We start from the raw sequence: 15484 nt of genomic DNA on the forward strand, positions 1-15484 counted from the left end.
ACTTCTAGCATTTTGCACGTTGATCCTGTATACCGAGGCTGCATGCTCCACCACCACCACCATGTTGTGGCAGTCGAATGGGATGCTTGAGCTCTTCTATTCATGTTTTTACAGAGCGTGCAGTTTTCCAATTTATTTTTTGGGGTTGTCTTTCCTGTATCACATACACTCCTTCTACTTGAAACGCTATTGTGCCCTTCACATTCCTCAGGAAATTTTTAATTTCCTTACGTGGCTTGAAAATTGATTTTATTTCATGTTTGCAGAGAATATTTCCTGCCCTAGAAAAACTAGCTTTATTACTCAAGAAAAAGGGACCAGCAACGGCCTCAAAACGTAGAGCAAAAACTGAATAAGTACCTATGTGGGGCAGAGCTGAAAAAAATCACGGAAAGTTACAATGACCCGTGAGAGCTTTCAACCAAGAAATAGGAAATGATTGATGATGAAGGTGCTGTGTGTGTCGGTGCTTGTGGTGATGTAGTGTCCCATGTGTCCTTGATGTTGATTCTTCTGTTCCTGACACTTTCAGAGTATTATAAACTCTTTGAAAAATAGGAGTTCTTACTGTGGTCTCAGTAGGTGTGGATTTGTGGAGGACTGTACTTTGGCATCAAGCAATGCAATGATGATGGCTTTGATTGTGATTTTGAGGTTGATGGATGTCCACTATGGGGTTTATTTGTGACCACCTTAGTCCTTTATGCCCTTGGAGTACTAGTGATGTAGAAAAGCTATCGCTCTCAAAGAATGCTAAATTACATAACCATTTTGGTGGCACCCAAGTTTCAGAAAATTTTACAATGCAACATTTTCGGGACTTCACAGGTTTTACTGAATTTTACATTGTCTCACTTCTCCACTAAATGGTCTGCATGCTGTAATATTATCAGTGGTGTGCATACATTGTCCCAGCAGTGCTTTAAAATTTCTCCTTGGTCTTTAAATAATGAAACTTCTCTCTTAATCAACAGGCTTCAGTACTAATTTTACTATTAAAATTTTATTGTAAATTTTATGTAGGGATTACATTTAGGCATTTCTGTTCTTGTATTACATAAACTCTCATTTTGACTTTTTTGAGAATAAATTATTTTCAAATTGCCAGTAGAACCTTCTTAAGTAAAGCAGGGTAAAAAGATTTTACGCTATGATGAAAAACTCATATTATTTGGAAAATCTAGGGATTAATTATCTTTCATTTAAAGCTAACTTCATCCGAGTCAATGAAATATTTACTAGGATAAAATCTTTCGAACTCAAGTATCTTGACTTTTTGCTGGGGCAGGCGGCCTAACTCAAAATTCTGAAGTAGATGCCTTGCAGAGAAAAATGGTACTGCTGCATGGATTGCAAAGCATTTACCATCTATGCTAGCATGGGCGTACCCAGCGAGGGGCAGGGGGGGGGGGGGGAGCTGCCTCTCTAGAAGCAAAAATTGCAAAAGTATTTAAGAAATATCAGTACTGAATTGAAACGAAAGTATTCAACAAATTTTCTTTAAGCCCATGATAAATGATAAGTATTATTAAAGATATGTGACTAAAATAAAACTAATTTTTCAAAGAAATAATCTCATAAACTAATAAAGTGCTGTTCTAATTTTTTTAAAATGTTGGTTTCATTATCTCTTCCATGCTAAAATGTCATAACTTGGCTTGCCCTCCCCTAGACCATGGCTTCCCCCCCACCCCCTAGTTATGATCCTGGGTACGTCCTTGTATGCTCGCTCTGTGCTATACTTTAAGGATAAGCCTAAAGTTAGTAGAATGTACTGAAGAGAAATGGATTTATGGAAGACAGAAAAATAAAATGCAAAGTCATCATTTTTATTCAAAGTTTCGTGATACACTTTATGTTTCAATTACTTGTACATATAAGTAATATAGTGTGATGTAAAACAAACCATTTATGAGCAATCAAGCCATAATACATGCACATGGAAATGATAGTTATGTATAGCCATTTAATAAGTCCAGCTTTATATGTATTTCCATTTCTTTGCGTTGGCGAATGTCATTAATGGAAGTGCATAATTCATTACATTGAGAGTGATACTTGTATGATTCAATTTAACATTGTTTTGTAACTCATTTATCAGGCATGGTGCTTTCGTGAACCTATTCTTGTGATAGAAAGGCAAGTGTACATGTTGTCAGATGTTGTTCCACAAGCTCCCCCATGAGAGGTCATATTCACAGAAAAATGATAATTTATCCTCACAGCCTACGTCTGCCAGTAGGCCAGAATCACGAATTACACAGCCACAGAATTGCTTTCCTCCCCAATTGTTTGGCTCTCCAGTGTGCCATGTAAGGAAGCCAGTTTCTTTGAGTGGTTGGCCTGCAAGAGAAAAATGTTGCTCAATGGAAAATGTGACAAGACTACATCCACTTGAAAATCCATCTCAATCGTGTTTGGTTAGGTGACCAATTTCAGTTGCAAAGCCTTTGAATCGAAGTCAAGGACTCTTTTGCCTGGCATGCATTGGCCGTAGTAATTTATTCATTCATATAGGAGATGTATTAGAGGGTGATTATTTAGCCCCCTTCTAGTTCAATTTTCTTTTCTGAATATTGTGCTCCTATCCTTTATTTTTTTGTGGTCCTTTTTAAATGGAATGGTAGGTAATGAAATGATATTTTGTGGATGAATGGATTTTAATTAGTATAGAACAGTGAAATAAAAATTTATTATTATTTCATATGATAAAGTGTGTAGTTAAATACTTCGAGAACGCAGCTGTTGCTATTTACATTAAATTATTATGTTGCTTCCAATACATTATATTTCATTAAACATGAGTTCTTCATGTACATGGATGTTTTAACGTAATTAAACTTTAAAAATATTGATATCATTCCCCTAAATAATGCTTAAATCATGAAAATCTGATAAAGAGCTACATTTGTCGTTACGCAATTTAGCATTGGAAGTCCACGATGAGGTAGACTCGTCATTGTACGATTTGGCATGTAGACATTTCAGAGCAAGGGGTTAATATAATTGTATGAATATTTGATTCATCGTGATGGCTAACTGGTACACTTAATAGTATGAACGTATTTATCCTTACCATATATTGTGACGAAATCTCGTGCTTTATTTTGATCGTAGAAGCCAATGAATGACCATGGTCCCCCTGCTTCCGAGTGTCGTGCATATATATTCTTGATGACTTGAGATTCTTGTAGTGAGTTGATGATTGCTAGATGTCCACCTTCTCTATTGCATGTGGAAGATGCTTCCTGGAATGTTACTTTGCTTCCGTAATGAAACTTGTAGTAACCAATTCCAGGAAATAGTTCGTAGTCATGTGGTATTTGTGGAGGCACTGTGGGAGAGGATTGAATTATTGCTGGTGGGACAAATTTGTCATTGAGATTAGCATCCTTGGACTGTCACCATAAAACCTTGCTGGGTTCTGTGCTAAGATCACAGGCATTTGAATGAATGATTAATTACATCTAATGATGATAACTTCTTTGAGAAATCAGTATTTTCATTTTTAGTTAAAGTTGCCAGGTTGTCTACGAATGAAAGATTTTATTTGATAAACTTTTACATAACTTATGAAACTTCTAAATTACATCACTAGCTCTTATTTAATGTCTCCTATTTTTGCTATTGTATGCTCCATCATTACCATGGGCCTAGCTAGGAGTAGTCCCCCCAAGGTGGCTAATCCACAAAAAATTTGACAAATTGGAATTGTGACGGGAACACTTCACCCAGTGCTGGCATCCCCTTTTTTTATGATACAAAAATATCTGCAAAAATTAGGCAGATGTTCTGGAAGTGTTAATTTAAAAAAATATCATTGGAAGAATCAAACTTGATGTGGGGAGATCTCCTTAAACCTCTGGATTGTGTGTGATCCCTCAACCCCCTCCCTAATCCATATTCCGCTGTATACCCCTTTGCTGATCACAACATGCTTTCCATTACGTTTGTGATATTTAGTAAATTTAATACTAAAATAATGTGATGAAGAGTTTAATCGAACCCCGAACATTTTATTTTTTTAAATATAGATACATACTTTGATTCCATAAATAAAAAAAGAATAAGTTCATATGTAGCATTCACATATGCATACAATTTTTACTGAGAAATTTTAAGGATCGTAGTTATCAATTGGAGACAAATCAGCCATTGGTGACAACATTGCATCATTTGGACAAAATACTTCCGTAGTAACTGCATTTAAATAGTAAAAATCATGATATCACATATTACATCTTTAAAAAGGATTATGGACTTGGTATGTACTCTAGCTCATGCCAATCTGAAATTTTGAGAGACAACAGTTTATGGTTAAAAGCATCACATGTTGAACTAACCACCAAATGAGGTAGTTTCCTTCATCATAGAAAGCGAAAGGCATTGATTTCAAATCATTACCCATCATTAGTGTATTCATAATATACAAATTATTTCGTCTTAGAAATCCTAGTTTAGATGAATGTTGATGGTATGATGACCTCATTGTAAAAAGGCCAGATTAGCAGCCATGCGATACCACTTCACATGACGTCACAGGGACCTAGATGCTATACAAGTCAGGATTTTAACATCGTCTGAGGTTACCAATGCATGCATGCATGTGCCACAGAGCTCAGGGAAACATTTCTTAATAATAATCTGTTAAAATTGCCTACAGTCGGAAAATTTCCTTCGTTTGAGAGGGTATTAATAATCCTTATTTAAGCCAAGTGCTACTTGCTAGCAGCCTGCATCATAGGCTCAAGGCCTCGCACCAAGGTAGTCTCACGCCACGGCAGGAGGAACCAGAATGACGTCACACCGGCTTTTCCCATCATTCATACTTAGCAGTTGCATTTTCCCTTGCTTGAAAATTTTCACTTTTCATTTAATTGCGAAAAATAGATATCGTCATTTAAAAATCTAGAAGTGTGAAATAAGAACTCCAGGAGTAATAATGTTTCGATTCCGGCAATAAAAAAATGAATTTTTAGAGCTCTAATTACCAAAAGTATTCAAATTAATGAATGAAGTGGTAAATAATTCAGCTTACATATCACAGCGCCTTTTATGTGGAATGAGTTCACTCCGCCGTATTGGTTGTTGGTGTGCTTTAAGTCCAGTTTCCAGTTTTGGTGACTCTGCTGAGATTCTTCATTGAGTAGAAATTGTGTTGTCCAGTGGCCACTCTGATTTCTGTGGCCCATTATGGAAAGCTCCAATGTTTTATTTTCCTTAGAGAAATCACCTGACCCCAGGCAAGACGGTTGACTTAATGCAAGTTTTCGGAAAAGCAGAATAATCCAGAAAAACATGACTTTGAAGTCATTGGGTGGTACCATTTTGGAAAGTAAATTGAGAGAAATGATGTGAATGTGAATCTTTTCTCTTCTTCTGTAATCCCTCTTTATGTTTTTTTCCGTGGCTTATATATCCTTCTCTATCAGTGTTTCTTCATGCATATCTTGGGTGGAGGTGACTTTTTTGAGGGCAGAGTCATGAACTGTTGGTTAAAGATCAAGAATTTCCCTCTATTTTTGTCCTCAGGGAAAAAGGCTTAGGAGATTTATGCATCTCTCACATTTCCCACATGTTTCAGCTGAAAAAATGACTCTTAAATGGAAATCTTGGCATGCTGAATTTATGTCACTTCTTATTTGTAGTTCAAAAATCAGAAATTTGTCAAGTGCAGCCATTCATTTCTCTGTTCATCGTATGCCAGTTTCATTACTTCTAAATATTCATCTCATCTCCTCCTTGTGTTTCCCGTAGAACTTTTCTCATGCTTTTCCTTTGCAGTGGCGCAGCAGATTTAGGGGATAAAAACCCCCCAGAGCTCAGAGAAATTTTCAACTTTAATCCCTTTCACTTAATTTGATTAATATTACTTATAGAATAGTGCAAGGATTAATAAAGTATCCCTCCTAAAGCCGTAAAACTCACCATTTTGAGCCATTTATCTGAAAATTTTTCTATGGGAGGGCCCCTCCCACCTCCTGCTTACCCTGGCGGGTATACCACACCCTCAGTGTTAGTTGCATCTAAAACCCCCTCCCAGCCTTAATTCCTAACTGCTCCCATGTTCCTTTGGGTCCTTTGAAATTTTCCCTTCAATATCCTTCCCACTTACTATTGGCCTCTCATCATGTGGCCAGCCCATTGTTTTCTTCCTTGATGCTTGATGTATTTCAATAGAAGATGGTCGCACTTTTTCACAATATTTTAATGTGTACAATGTGTTTCGGCTCACTGAGCCATCATCTGGTGGTCTTGTATCAGATGATGGCTCTGTGAGCCAAAACGCCCTATGCGCATTAAAATATTGTTGAAAAGTGCTACCATCTTTTACATAAGTTTGTCGAACTTCCACCTTATAATGCCTGAATCTGTTGAACTTGGAAATGATGTTTGATGCTTCATGGTGTCCGTTTGTCTCCTCCTCTTGTGTGCACAGCAAAATTTTGAAGTTATAAGTCCAAACAGATATTAAAAAGTAAGGGATAATTAATTCATGTTCATTCTATAAATTATTGTTGCTTTGGTTTCTGAGTCATTCTTGAACGCTGGAGAGCATTACTACTCAATACATAAACTTTCCTTGATCTCTCTTGTCTATTTATATCTTTGTTGAGTCTCCTCTTATATTCTGTTCTTTGTATTTCTTGTATTGAGCGTGTTGCATTATGTGAGGAGATGAGATCCATTCTGGCTGTGAAACTGAAAAGGTTTCTAAAACTAAACAGAAAAGGCTTGCATCCTAGTATTGAATCTTGTTACAATCTGCCCAGTAGTAAGGGATATTGATTGCTGAACCTGCCCAGGAGAAAGACTGATTTCCTCTGCTTGCTGGAAGTGAGGGCCAAAAGACTTAGAATGCAAACATCTACATGGGTGGTCCCTAACTACTTTTTTGTGAGGCTTCAGTAGGAACTATTCTGGCCTCTTTCGATAGATTCCCTTCCCTAACCTCAATCGCCCTTCTGGAATACAGACTGTGAGGATGGTCAGTCAATCTTTATCATACAAACAGGCATGAACATGAGCATGGCACATGGGTATGGGCTAGTTGAAGATAAGTTGAGTAAATGTCTGGGTTTTTACTTGCCTTTACATCTCTACACAGAATCATCAATGGAATTAGCATTCTCTCATCAAATTTTGTGCAATGAGGTATTTCCATTCACATGTTGCATCTGTAATCCTCAATTTTTCAACTCTCTCTCTCTCTCCTCCTGGCCCCCTAAAATGCTCTTTGGCAGTGATTGGAGGGGATATTTCCCCCTAGAATTTTCATAAAATTACCTACATACTCATTAGGACCCATTTATCAATAGGCAAATTCCAAAATTTTTAATGGGGGGTTCTTGCTGGTTGCTTCTATCATTGTTTTTGTAAAATTCCATTTCATTCCATGGACTGCTGGCAATTTTTGTAATTTATTAGTTAGCAGTTGAACTTAAGAATGAATCAGTGCCGAAATACAAAAATATTATAGGGTGAATTAAGTACAAGATCTTTTTTATTACTTTTTTCAAATACGCTTCATGATAGACGGGAGCTTTATGTGGGTCCCCTAATCTCGGAACCCTCAGTGATCTCTGACCAGCCCACCTGGCCAGACCGCCCTTGGCTCTTGTTAATGCAGATGATGGAGTTAATTTCAATTGTAGTACCAGTCATTCTTTTACTTATGTCACCCATTAGTTCATATATATTGAGAACGTAAACAATGCATTTTACCAGTCATCAGTCCTAAGCCTTCATAATAGAGAATGAAAAGTTTTCAAATGCATTTTTGCACATGCTACAATGTTTGTATTGTTTTTCAGTTTAAACTCATGGTATAAATGTTTGTTATCTGCCAATATCGTCTTTGATCCCTCCTTGTATCTGAGGACAATTAAATTAACCCATTTCCACCCACCGTAGTCATATGGCTACATCCTTTCATTCTGAGTATGTGAGGCTCTTTATGAAAAGCTATGCTCTATTTTGTTTTTAAATTGGTACAAATGTGCTGCTAAATGCTTTGTTGACCTAATCCATATACATATTATTTTATTTTTGAAGCTGTTACAAGTAATCGCATTTGCTTGAAAAGATGGGTGCAAATAGGAATTTCAGACATTATTCTGGGCTGAAATGGGTTAAATAGGACCATCAATATAATGAATGGGATTGAGGTCATAAGAAAATGCATATATTTTTAAATTTTGATGAAAGTAAAGGTAGGCATTAGGTTTTTTGTCATAAAAATTTTTTTATATACAGCACATTATTCTTGGATACATCATAGTGTACATTTTAGAAGTAAATGATACTTAACCAGGAGTATTTGTCTAATCTAAACGGCCCCCAGGAACATAGCAAATGGGATAATAAAATCTTCATAGTTATGGGATATGTTGGGAAAAAAAATTTGATGATAAGATAGATAAATAATTGCTATTTTTGTGCTAGTTTTTGCTGCTAGTATTTTCATTTAAGAATTTCTGTGGGTGGAAAATGATTTTACTTCTTGTTGTTGGTATAGTTGCCTCCTGTGAACTGAATAACATCCTACAAACAATGAATACAACAATCGTGCTTCAGAATTCACAAAATATCCAAAATTATGCTGGAAAGTGCTTGCAAATGGCAACTTTCACAACAAAGTTTTCTATGTAAATGCACATGTATGTTGTAAACTGAATCAATTGAACGTTATTTAGGGATTCATTCCCATGGATTATTATTTGCTGTTGAAATTACCTATATAGAAAATGATAACATTCTCATTCTTCTTGAATAACCAATGGCATAGTCAGGGGGGCCCCTGGTTTTGGACCCCCAAAATTCCCGGTTAGGCCACTGTGTATAACATGAGCTGTTATTATTTCATAAGTTTGCCCAAAAGAGGTCATATTCACAAAAAAATGACAGTTTATCCTCGCAACCGATATCTCCCAGAAGACCATTTTCGCGCACAATACATCCACAATATTGGTTTCCTCCATAATTGTTTGGATCACCTGGATGCCACTTCTCGAACCCAGTTTCTTTAAGTGGCTGGCCTGTAACAAATATGAAGATTGAAGTTAATTGCCTATTTGATGTAGTAAATATTGAAGTATAGCATCATGCCTCTTTACTAAGTTGTGTTATGTATCCCATAATTTTTAGTGTTTACTCAAGTGAAGCATTCAAATAAAATACAAGTCTTAAGGATTAAATATCCATGTAAATTGAATATTGTATTGTTTTTAAGTTTAAAGTCACAGTGTAAATGTTTTTTATCTACCAATATCTACTTTGATTTCTCCTTTTATCTGGGGGAAATAGATTTAATAGGACCATCAGTAAAATAAATGGGATGGAGGTAGATAGTGATTATTTATGACTTGAGGAAAAAGTCAGTACATATACTATGATGATTATGATATTTATATATTCTAGGCTTTTGTCACGGACATTGAGATATTTTATTAATTCTCATTCATGTAATTATCTTTAACTGTAGGATTTAAATGTCCCAAAGTTGAAGGTAAAAACTCCTCACTTCTGGATTTAATTCCAGCTGTATCATATTACAGGCCCCTAAAGGCATGCCAGGCCGCAAGTGGAACATTGTTTCTCATGCCCCTACGGAAGATTAGGCATTTATAGGTAGATGAGTGTATTATGTTTACCCTTACCGTAAATTGTGACAAAATCTCGTGCTTTATTTCGATCGTAGAAGCCAATGAATGACCATGGTCCCCCTGCTTCTGAGTGTCGTGCATATATACTTTTGATGACTTGAGATTCTTGTAGTGAGTTGATGATTGCTAGATGTCCACCTTCTCCACTGCATATGGAAGATGCTTCCTGGAATGTTACTTTGCTTCCGTAATGGAACTTGTAGTAGCCAATCCCAGGAAATAGTTCATAGTCGTGTGGCATGGGTGGAGGCACTAGGACAGAAAATAGATTTTTGAATGCAGATTTGTGTTTCCATTTTTTACAGTAGAGGAGTAGAGGCATGCTAAAATTATGGAAAGATGAGGAGCTGTTGCTAAGCTGTTGGGGGTGTGGGAGAAGTCCCAATTTATTTGGTTAGAGGAGGAAGACAATGATTTCAATTGAAATGGAAAGTGGAAGAGACTCTTGGTTGACAACTCAATGTTTTCTATTAGACCTTTGGGATATATAGCATTTATGATTTTCTATCACATAATTTACGAACTAATTCACCTGTGAGAGCTCCTCTTATGTGGAATGAATGCACTCCACCAAATTGGCTAGTGCTGTGCTTCAAATCCATTTTCCAGTTTTGGTGAGCCTGCAAGGATTCTTCGTTGACTATAAATTGTGTTGTCCAATGTCCAGTTTGGTTTCTATGACCCAGGACTGACATTTCCAGGGTTTTTTTGCCTTTGGGCAATCTAGTTAGGTCCTGACATGATGGCTGGCTCAGTACTTGTGTTCTTGACAGGAGGAAGATGAAGGTTATTACTAAACAGTAATTTTTTGAGACCATTTTCAGGAATGTTGCTTTAGGGAGGTAATAAAACAGGTCCTTTTCATCCTCTGATTTTAGTAACCCTCCTTGCCGGACTTATATATATCTTGAACTCGCAGTATTTGTTGATTTTATTTCAATTGACATTGAAATGATATTTTCTTAGGCCAAGGGTATGAACTTTTGACAGAAGGTATATCTTATTGCTTATTTATTTTTCATTTGAGACTTTGACTTAGGAAAGATAAAAGAAATTTGTTTTGCCTATCAGTCAATAATTTAAAGCTCCTCTTTCTCAATATTTTACATTTTCCATCGTTTGTGCTGAAGTACCTCCTGTTTGGCTTTTCTGTTTCTTAATTTGCCAATTTTATTCTTTTATTAATCAAAGATTATCTGCTTTTTTAAACTAATCTCATAGTATTTCTTTGTAGAATTCTCTTGATCAATGTCCAGATACAAGTGAAAATTAATTTGACATTAGTTTGTAGTATTGACTTTAGATTGATTTTTATTTGTTACTTGCTACTAGTTATGTACAATTTCATGGATCAATTGTCATAATTAATAGACTACCACCGTAGCATCATGTAATTGTCATTTTTTTGGCATAATTGTCCTTAAATTGTACATAATCACAGAATCTCTACCTGCAACAAGCTCATATGCCAGAGTCTGGAAGAGTAATGCTTTTTTTCCCTATCTCTGATAATGCTATGTATTCTGCTTCTGTTGAGGGAAAGACAGCATTCTTTACTTTTTGAATCCTCAATATATTTTATCTGAGCCACTAAGTTTGAATATGCATTCTGTACTAGAAATTCTATCACTTGTCTTACTACCTCAGGCAGCCTCAACATATCCCTCTATATTACACTGATCTTTCTGTGACATAAGGGCTTTGTCCTTACTACCTTTCAAATACCTAAATACACAATTAGCATCATTCCAATCCTCCTTTCTGTGGTTAATATTGAATTGACTTACTATTTCTAGTGTTGTACTCACACTGAGATACATAGTTTCCCCAATTTGGTATGGTGCAGCATTGTATGCCTCCTGCTCATCACCGGTGGTGGATCCAGGATAGGGAGTAGAGGGGACTCGGTGGGGTGTCTGGGGGGTAACCTCCTAGCAGTAGTGAGGGTCCGGGAGGTTACAAAAATTTTGATAATTTCAAGGCTTGTAACAACACTAAGAAAGACCCATTACTAATTTTTCAAAGAATTGAGTTTAAAAACAACCATTTGTATACATATAGCAATTTTACCTCATGGTAAGTTTCTACACTACATTTCATTCCTTATCATAACAGGTCCATTAAAGTTTTATCTGGGGTAAATTGGATACCCCAGTGGGAGCCTATAGCTGTATATATCTCTCTGGATCCACCACTGGTTATCACCAATTAACTTTTCAATCAGGTGTTCCTGGTGAATCTTGTGGGCATTAATTTCAATCTCTTGTGACTTCCATCCGGTAAAGATTCATAGGGATTCAAGATGCCAATTAAGCTAATCAAAACAGCATTTATGGTGGTTAATTGCAGGTTATGGCCGGAAGGCATGCAGAAACTAAAAACACCTCTGCCGACAAAAGCAAAACATAATTATTGGGATTGCAAAAACACAAACAGCACAATCCGTAAAAAGAATATATATTTGAATGTCCTGCTGTAGTGGCTCAGCAAGTTTCTTTTATTCTTTCACCTAGTGGTATAATATAAGTAAATCCATTACCTCCTCATTAGTTGGAAAAATATACCGTTGAATTTTTGGATGTATTTCAAATTTAATGCTCTACCTCAAGCCTTGTGAAGTTTTCTGAGGTGCCAATGTATCAGTTATTGTTGCAGTAATTACAGTTAGTAGTATCGGCTCAAGAGAATCTCTGAACATTGATGAGTTTTGATGGCTTTCTCTGGTATAAAAACTAATCTCTTTGCTTCTTCATTTGTCAGATGACCCATTTTCATTGATAATTCTTCCTGTACCCTTCTTGGGCTACCTATTGGATAATTAAGGTTCTAAGGTTGAACTGTTCCATCATGCACAGTTGAATGAACTGGAATTTTACACTTCCTTTTGGAAAACTTTAATGAGGTGACCAGTTTTGATACTCTTAAATTCAAAACTGATATGTAGTGTATGGAAAGTAGTCGACGCATCAAATTGTTTAAAAAAGTGGGAAATTGATATTCATTCAATTGCACTTCAGGTGTTCTACTTTCACATGCCCACTAGCAAGCCCTGCCTTCAGTGGTGTCTCATGCTGTAAAGTAAACTAGTGACAAAAACTAAACATGTGCAACACGAATTAGGGAAATACACCCTCTGAAGTAGATGTGTATGTTTATGATTCAATTTGCTCTCTACTGAATGCATTTTTGACATTGCCTAGTTTCATCACGGTTGCGATTCATTCTGGGGAAACTCTCTGTGAAGGAAGTGAGTCTTAATCAAACTTTGTGATGGGGACTTCATTATCAGAGGAATTTTTCTTCGCTTAGGTGTCGCCATATAGTTTTGCCGCATCATAAACCAAATATGTTTAATGTCCCAGCCCATACTGAAATTGCGGGTCGTGGGTCGTGTGTGAAAAGTGAGGTTCTTGTTCTTGGTGTTGGGAAGTGAATAATCACACATAAATATTTTAAATCTTTAACCCCAAAGTTTATATCCATTCGAAATCTCAGTTGGAAATCAATTCAATGAAAAACGTAAAGTAACAAATTGGTGCGTCTAGAATAGTGAAAATGTTGGGAAGGTGAGGAGCTGCTAGGGGGAGAACACATAGTGCCATGAGCCTCGGTATAATTGCCATGGGAATTAAAGAACCTGGATAGCATAGTGGTCTGCACAGTGGCCCAAAAAGCCAAAGGTCCGTGGTTCGATTCCCGGTCCAGGGGAATTTTTTCTATTGGCATATGTAATGGATATACATGGCTTATATGTATAAAACGAGGATGTTTTCGACAAATAGGAAGGGAAAGGTTTAGCCGTTCTTGAAAGTGAAACGTACAAATCCCAAGCCATAGTTCGACATTCTCAGACATCACACAACAACACATTTAAGAATATTTTGGGGTAATGGAAATCTTCAATTTCTGGATCATTACACAATCATGGTCCACATTTAGTGTAATTTGGTTACTTATAATTTGTCAAAAATTTTTTTAGGCGCGTATATAGAAACACTCACAATCTGCCCCACTTACACAATCCCTGGCGGTGTGATGTGTTATATGCCAAGCCCCTTTGCCAGGGCAGTCTAGCCAGACAGCATGGAGGCCCCGGCATTAAAAGTGTCGGGGACGCAGTCACGAGGTCAAATGAGTAGTAGGAAGCTTTCATTGAGCTATTGCCTGGCCTCTCACTTGGCCATCCGGAATCATAAACGGCCTCCACACACCTGCAAAACATTCTCATACGTCACTCCATTTCATGATGCTTTATCTTTTCGGGCGTGCAAAACAACAAATAGTTTCCCTCTCTCCTCTTTGAGTGGTACACACGGATTTGAGGGTCCTAGCATTTATTTAATTCCTTTAACAGCCTTTTTTTACCCTATATTCGAATTAACATTGTATTATTCCTTCTTGCTCTCAAGGTACCCCTAAAAATTAGGTGGATCATTTTAATTTTACCATTAATTAATTCATCTACATCTTCTTTTTTTAAATCGGTGATCTTCTTACTTACAATTAGTAGAACTGTCCCAAGACAGGTGTCAGGTGGCTCTCCAAGCTTCTCTGTAGTTTGGCTGCCTTTTGATCTGCTCAAAGCATCTTCCTCTCTTCGCTTTATACATCATTCCATCCACTTCCTTCCCCTTCCCCATGCTGTATTTATTTAATAATAATTATAATTCTTTATTCCGTTGAGGTCGTGTAGAGATTGGAATGTGTCAATACAGAAACAAAATATATCTTTAAAAAAAATACAAATTACATGAAGTGCTAAATAGAATACATATTTTATTTTTTTATTGAATGAGAAATCAGTTCCCGCCATAAGTAAAGTATTCTGCAGTAGAATAGAATGCTTGTTTGACTAGGAAAACTCTAACTAGTTTCTTGAATACACTAATTGTAGTAACCTCTTTTAATTCGCCGGGTAGGTGGTTATAGATTTTTGCGCAAGCAAAGTGTGGGTCATTTTTTGTGGGACTAGAATTGAAAATTTTTAGGTGGACACTATCGTTGTCTTTAATCATTTATGTACGTATTTACGTACACATCAAATGTTTGGGTGTGTTGGGGGCGAGAGGAAAGGGTGTAAGTATGCATTGGCGTGTAGTGTTGAGGCAGTGAAGACAAATGGGGCAAGGGTTAGGGAGAATATATTTGGGAGTTCATGTGCTGCATTGGCTGGTAGGGATTCTCAGCGTTTTATCCAGCATTGATTGATGGCAATACGGGTGAGAGGAGAGTAAGAAGCTATTAAGAAGAAAAGGATGCATTTGCGAGGATTACTTTAACTCTACGTCATTGCAAAATAGTCGGAGGTAACAAGGCATAAGGAGGTCAAATATAACAAGGCATATTCATAAAGTAAGTGCCATTTGCTTATACACATTTAAATATTGGCACTTTAGTACACAGTTTTACTCCTGCTACGCCATCTACTGATTCATTGAGCTGCATTTTTTTTGCTTCATAAGTCGTTTGCTTGTCCGTGCATGCAAACAACAATGTCCGCAACAATCGTTGATCCAGCCAGCTGGTAACTGCATTCTGTCATACGATTCTTGTATGGAAAAAGATTGTCGGCTGCTGAAATTCATCGGGACTGATGCCTAGTTTATGGACCTACGTTGAAGAGTGACGGAAAGGTTAGATAATGGTGCCGTGAAACCAACTTGATACAGTGGCTTGGTGGGAAATGTTTCGAAACCTTGGAAGAACTCCGGAATGGTACTGTCAATTAGTACAGCTCTCTGGTGGGGAGCTTCTATGCAGAAGGGTTGAAGGAGCTGGTGCAGCAATAAGAAAAATGCTTTGAAGTGAATTGCGATTAC

At 36.9% G+C, this 15484-nt stretch overlaps 3 protein-coding genes across 7 annotated transcripts in view; 1 reads left to right on the forward strand and 2 right to left on the reverse strand.

Annotated features, from left to right (window-relative positions):
* Positions 1-15484, forward strand: part of LOC124166359 (solute carrier family 12 member 2) — a 296758-nt gene that overhangs the window by 252924 nt on the left and 28350 nt on the right. The gene's annotated exons all lie outside the window — the stretch shown is intronic.
* LOC124166361 (hemolymph lipopolysaccharide-binding protein-like) lies at positions 1809-5383 on the reverse strand. The gene is made up of 3 exons (XM_046543845.1): positions 5039-5383; positions 3077-3334; positions 1809-2343 (listed from the first exon to the last, which is right to left on the reverse strand). The coding sequence occupies exons 1-3, from the start codon at positions 5325-5327 to the stop codon at positions 2156-2158; spliced, it is 735 nt and encodes a 244-aa protein (XP_046399801.1). The 5' UTR covers positions 5328-5383; the 3' UTR covers positions 1809-2155.
* Positions 8459-10571, reverse strand: LOC124166364 (hemolymph lipopolysaccharide-binding protein-like). The gene is made up of 3 exons (XM_046543851.1): positions 10198-10571; positions 9660-9917; positions 8459-9038 (listed from the first exon to the last, which is right to left on the reverse strand). The coding sequence occupies exons 1-3, from the start codon at positions 10481-10483 to the stop codon at positions 8863-8865; spliced, it is 720 nt and encodes a 239-aa protein (XP_046399807.1). The 5' UTR covers positions 10484-10571; the 3' UTR covers positions 8459-8862.

This window comes from Ischnura elegans, chromosome 10, assembly GCF_921293095.1.
Source record: "Ischnura elegans chromosome 10, ioIscEleg1.1, whole genome shotgun sequence".
Lineage (NCBI taxonomy): Eukaryota > Metazoa > Arthropoda > Insecta > Odonata > Coenagrionidae > Ischnura > Ischnura elegans.